Source organism: Orycteropus afer, unplaced genomic scaffold (genome assembly GCF_000298275.1).
Source record: "Orycteropus afer afer isolate SDZICR_OR568_19922 unplaced genomic scaffold, OryAfe1.0 scaffold00253, whole genome shotgun sequence".
Lineage (NCBI taxonomy): Eukaryota > Metazoa > Chordata > Mammalia > Tubulidentata > Orycteropodidae > Orycteropus > Orycteropus afer.
In genome coordinates this window covers 2,496,785-2,502,175 of record NW_006921840.1, presented here as the reverse complement: position 1 = coordinate 2,502,175, position 5,391 = coordinate 2,496,785, and the positions used below count along the sequence as shown (strand labels likewise).

At 50.5% G+C, this 5,391-nt stretch overlaps 1 protein-coding gene across 1 annotated transcript in view; it reads right to left on the bottom strand.

Moving 5' to 3' along the window:
* XPNPEP2 (X-prolyl aminopeptidase 2) overlaps positions 1 to 5,391 on the bottom strand; it is a 45,488-nt gene that overhangs the window by 35,843 nt on the left and 4,254 nt on the right. The window contains exons 3-7 of the mRNA XM_007949765.2: positions 4,569 to 4,679; positions 3,148 to 3,211; positions 2,075 to 2,179; positions 1,835 to 1,921; positions 857 to 1,003 (exon numbers count right to left, since the gene is read on the bottom strand). Coding sequence (XP_007947956.1) covers positions 857 to 1,003; positions 1,835 to 1,921; positions 2,075 to 2,179; positions 3,148 to 3,211; positions 4,569 to 4,679 — 514 coding nt within the window. The remainder of the gene's footprint in view (positions 1 to 856; positions 1,004 to 1,834; positions 1,922 to 2,074; positions 2,180 to 3,147; positions 3,212 to 4,568; positions 4,680 to 5,391) is intronic.

Genomic DNA, 5,391 nt, shown 5'->3' with positions numbered 1-5,391 from the left:
CGTAGTGATACTGCCTCGGAAACCCAAGGAGGGGTCGCTATGAGTCGGGTTTGACTCGACGGCACATAACAACAACAACAACGAGGTCAAGGTTGTTGATGTTAGATTTTTCTGTTCTGGGTGGTTTACTTTCCTTTGTTCTCCAGTCAAAACCTCAGCCCTAATTGGTGATACAGACAGACCTTTGTTCCTGACTCAGCCTTAGTCAATCTACTATCTCTGTCCACCCCTGGCACTTGACCTCGGTCATCTTACAAGTCGAAATTCCTTGTCAGAAGAGCTCTGGTGGCCCAGTGCCTAAGGCATTTGACTGCTAACCAGAAGGCTGGAGTTCAAACCCACCAGCCACTCTTCAGAAGGAAGACTGGGTAACCTACTTCCGTAGTGATACTGCCTTGGAAACCCAAGGAGGGGCCACTATGAGTCGGATGCTACTCGATGGCAGTGAGTTTGGTTTTTGGTTTTTGTCACAGGAGGGACCAGAAGTAAAGCTTGTAATGATTCACTGCAAATCAGTCTCCAGAAAAGCAACTCATATCATGTTTCTTCTCTCTTCAAAGGGACATTTTTTTTCATCTCTGACTCCCTTGTTTCCTCCCTTCCTGTTCCCCATCGTTTCAAATCCTAACACTCTTTATTCCAGCATTTTCCTAAATATGGTCTGAGGACTTTTTGACTCAGATTTTCTGAGAGCAAGGGCCCAGAAATCTGCATTTTAAACAAGCATCCCAGCAATTCTGGTGTGCACTAAGGCTGGAGGGTCATTGCTCTGGTCTCTCTCAGGAAGAAGTTTCCAGCCCAAGGACAAGCAGTGGGGACCTGTGTTACCACATGTTGGAAAGGAGGAAGGAACTACCTGTGAATGCCTCATGCAGGGCATAAATTGGCTGGCTTGGAACAGGAGGCCTCTCTGCTCCCCACACCAGGTCCACAAGGTTTTCTGTCATGGACACTAGCTGTCTGTTGGAACCTTGGAGGCCCAGATCATAACTCTCCCAGGAGCCTGCAGAGACAGGAAGGAGAAAATTGTGATTCAGACCAAGTTAGCGCTGTCCACTCTGCTCCTGTAGCCCCATTACGCTCCTGCAGCCCTAACAGCCCAGATCCTGCCCAAGCAGTCTGGCCCTCCTGGAGTGCTTGCCCTAGTCTGGATGGTCCTCTCACCATCCTCTTTCTGCTTGCAAAGCCTAAATGCCCTGAACCCACCCCAGTGCTGTCCATAACCATTTGGGCAAGCTTGGGTACTAACCAGTTTAACAGGGCTTCGGTGTGATGTTCAGGGCCATTGGACAGGCTGGCAAAGAAGCCAGTTCTGAGGTAGGAGCCTTTTGGTATATATTCATGAGGACTCCACCTTGGAGGGCATGAGTTGGCCATTGGGCTGGGACCCAGAAGCTCAGGGAGCTGGATTACCTAAAAGGCTGTGCTTCTCAGAGGTTCTCCCAACTGCTTTGATCCTTCTAATCTGCCTTCCAGAAGAAGACTACCAAGTGACTCCAGGGTCATAACTGGTAGATTTCCGGGGCCCAAAGAGTGGTTCAGGGTTCAAGGACATCCTGGCCTGCTCATCTGCTAAGTCATAATGATTCCCTAAGTCTTCTAGTTTGGCTCTCTGCATTCATAACTTAAACAAAAATTGTATTCATTCTTTTAAATATACTTTACACAATCCATGAATACATTCTTGTTGCAAAATCTCCTGCAACCACAATTTCAAACACTCCATCCTGATAATCACATTGCTTCTTCCACCAATGCATGTTTCTTTTCTCCCTAGGGAAGCCGAGTCACCCTCACCACATGGACAAATCCAGGGACTGAGGGAAGAATGTACCCACGGAGAAGAGGAAGGGGTCGAAGCCCACACGTCTTCCAGCAGGAATCTCAGTGAGGAGCCAGGTGACAATGGGAGTGGTGCCGACTGTGAGAAAGACAGAAGGAACTCAGAGGCCACTTCTGGGGCAGTCTCAGGCCTCCTAGCCACACATCTGTCTGTGATGGTCCAGCTGTGTGTGTCCTGGATATTAGCCTCCAGGTTCCAGGACTTGGGTACACATCTGAGTGAGCTCTCTACCTTCCTCACGGAGCTCCCAGTTGCAGTCCATCTGTCGCTCAGCCTGAGTCCAGTAGCGACTGTCAGTCCAGAGAGCTGCTTTCGCCAGGGTCACCACTGCAATTCCTGGGAGCAGAACAGAGAAGCTTGGAAGTAGGGATGAAGGTGGGGAAAGGTGGTTTTTTAGAATTGTGGGTGTGCAACACAGTGGGAATGTCACAAAGGGCCTCTGCAAAGAATTCCATGCCTCCACTGGAAGGAAGGGAGGCAGGAGATGTTAAAGAGAGCCTTGGAGGAAGTGGGCAGAATGGGTGTCCTGGGTCAGCTGTGTTGAGAGCCTCTGGAGGGGGTCATTAGGACTTTCAGCAGGAAAAGAAGTGGGTCTGTTTCTGGCAGACCAAAGGAGACAAAGCCACATGTAGGTGCTCTTGGGAAAAATGGCACTTGGTGTAAAAACTCGGTGGCTGACGGGGCCACTGAGTTGAGGACAGGAGGAGAGCTGAACGTAGCAACTTTGGCAAAGATATGAAGATGGCCCATGATAGGCAAGGCAGAGTAACTTGAAGCCCAGGGCAAGGAATGCTTGAGGATCAGGAGGGGAAATTTGGACTGGATTTCTTTCAAGAGCCAGGATCAGGGTGGGAGGGCTCTTCAGAAACTGACCTCTATGTTTTTGTCTCATCTAGCCATGTGAGGTGCTGTTGCTTGCAAAAGGACCTAGCCATCATGTCAAGGGACTCAGTGGGCCCTTAGTGACTAGATGTGGAAGTAGCAACTGTCCCAGAAACGGAGCCCAGGGAGTGCTGGGCTGGGCCTAGCTGTGGCAGCTGAGGCAGTGAGCACTGGAAGGAAGCCAGCGTGGCCACCTGCCTCATGCAGACATGTGGCCTGGGGCTATGAGATGTGTGCCCTGGGGGACCTGAAGGGACACTTGCTGTGGTGACCTTTGTTGGGGCAGTGGAAGGGAGGCAGAGAGCGAGAACAGCCAGGGCCTCTGGACACTAGGTCTTAGGGCCTGGGCTACTGAGAGCCAGCCATGCCAGGGCCTTTGGTCCTACCAACAGAAGCAATTGGGGCTGGGAAATGGCTGTCACCTGCAGACCCTGTAAAGCCTGTAATCCATGCACGCCTCTCGTCATGTTTGCCGACGTACTCACTCTAGGAAATCAACAATACCATCAATTAGTCTTTTTCATGGATTTAGTTTCCACGTGGGAGACCCCTGGCCATATCCCAGTTCTTTCTGTCTACAAGGCCACAGTATACTTGGCATCTCTTCCAGGAAGCCCTATGTAACTCCCCTAGCTCTCAATGTCTTCCTTTTCTTTGAACAACTGTATCTCTTGGAGTCTAAATCCCACAGTCGACCACTGGACTCTGTTACGCTGGACTGTTCCACAAAGAAGCCTGGGGTCATGTCTTTAAGCTCTTTGGGGTTCTCCCCTCTAGCTGCCTTGCCCCCTGTCCAGTATTTCACAGTATCCTGGGTATATCATAAATAACTTTTGCAGAGGGCTTTCCACATTATCATCTTCTCTGGTGGCATAGTGGTTAAAAGCATTCAGCTGCTAATCAAAAGGTCAGGAGTTTGAACCCACAAGCTGCTCTGTGAAAGAGATATGAGGCTATCTGCTTCTGCAAAAGAATCTACAGCCTTGGAAACCCTCTGGGGCAGTTCTACTCTGTCCTACAGGGTCACTACAAGTTAGAAGCAACTGGGTGGCAGTAGGAATCTTCATAAGCTTTGGAGACAAAGCTCTTTATTCACATTTTGCAGAAGAGGAAACTGAAGGCTCAGAGACGTTCAGACACTTACCCAAGGTTTTTAACCCTTCCCAGCAAGTGAGAAGATGAATTTAAGCAGTCTTACGGAACCTGGAAATGCCTTCTCATCTAACTGGGCGGGTGTTGGGAAGGTGGACGGGATGGAGCTGGAGCCAGGATGGGAAAGGGTGGGCTGTATGGGTAGGGGGGCTGCTTTGGGAGAAGTAGTTCTTGTTCAGGCCACCTTATTTCCTGCCTGCCCCCCCTTAACCTATATCCCCAAGCTCATATAGTCCCGGACCCGACCCATCCAGCCTGTCCTTTGAGAAAATTGTCAAAGCAGGTTACGGAAAGGCCTGGGCTGGAAGGGTCTTAGAGAGTTTAGAGTCCTTCCAGCCCAGTCCCAAGTCAGCCCACATTCTAACATGCAAGGGCAGGGAAGGTACGAATCTGGATCTGACTGCTGGCTAGCAACTGATGGAAATGGATTCTGAAGTTGTTTATAGTCTGAGGTCAAGGAGATTTGGCAATGGCTTCCCTCGTATGTAAAAGAATACTTGCTTTTAGTTGCCCTCAGACTACTGTGTCTAAGGTCCCCACTTCCCTCCCTTCCTCTGCCAGATCCTTTCTCTGCCTCCTTCATCTTCTGAGTCTTAACAGCCCCCAGTGGGTGGCCTATTCTCATAGGCTGGACTGGGGCATTGAGAGGGCAAGAGGGCGAGAGGGTGAGGGGGAAGGAGCTGTCCCTCACCAAGTGGGCATCCGTGTCTGGGACGATGTAGGCAGCGAGGTTCTTGGCTTGCATCTGCTGACGGAGGGCTGCGAGCCGCGCTGTGGTATTGACTGCTGTAACGGGCAGGTACTGACAGATGACAGGAAGACACCATGACACACACAGACAGACACACATGCTGCTTAGGGAAAATGACACCTGAGGCAGCAGATGGGGTGGGGGTGGTTAGGCTGGTCTGATGGGCGGGGAGGGGTGTGGAGGAGGTGGAGGGGAGGGGCCTCGAGTGTGGTTTAGTCTACAATAAGATGCCTGGAGGGAGCTCTGGTGCCACAGTGCCTAAGGCATTTGACTGCTAACCAGAAGGCTGGTGGTTCAAACCTATCAACCATTCCTTGGAAGGAAGGTTGGACAATCTACTGATACTGCCTTGGAAACCCAAGTCGGAGCCAACTCGATGGCAGTGAGTTTAGTTTTGGTTTTTTAAGGTGCCTGGAGGAGCCCTACTGGTTAAAGTGCTCATTTGCTAACTGAAAGGTCGGTGGTTCAAACCTAGCTGCCGCTGTTCGAGAGAAAGCAGTCTGCTTCCCCAAAGATTTATAGCCTTGGAAACCCTATGGGGGCAGTTCTACTCTGTCCCTTATGGTCACTGGGAGTCAAAGTTGAATTTGGTTTTTATCTGAAATTCAAAAGTAACTAACTGGCTGTCCTGGATCTTATGTAGCAATCCTACCTTGGGGCCTTTTTCCATTTTCTACCCACCGGTCCCAAGGAGCTCTGGTAGCGTAGTGCCTAAGGCACTTGACTGCTAACCAGAAGGCTGGCAGTTCAAACCCACCAGCCA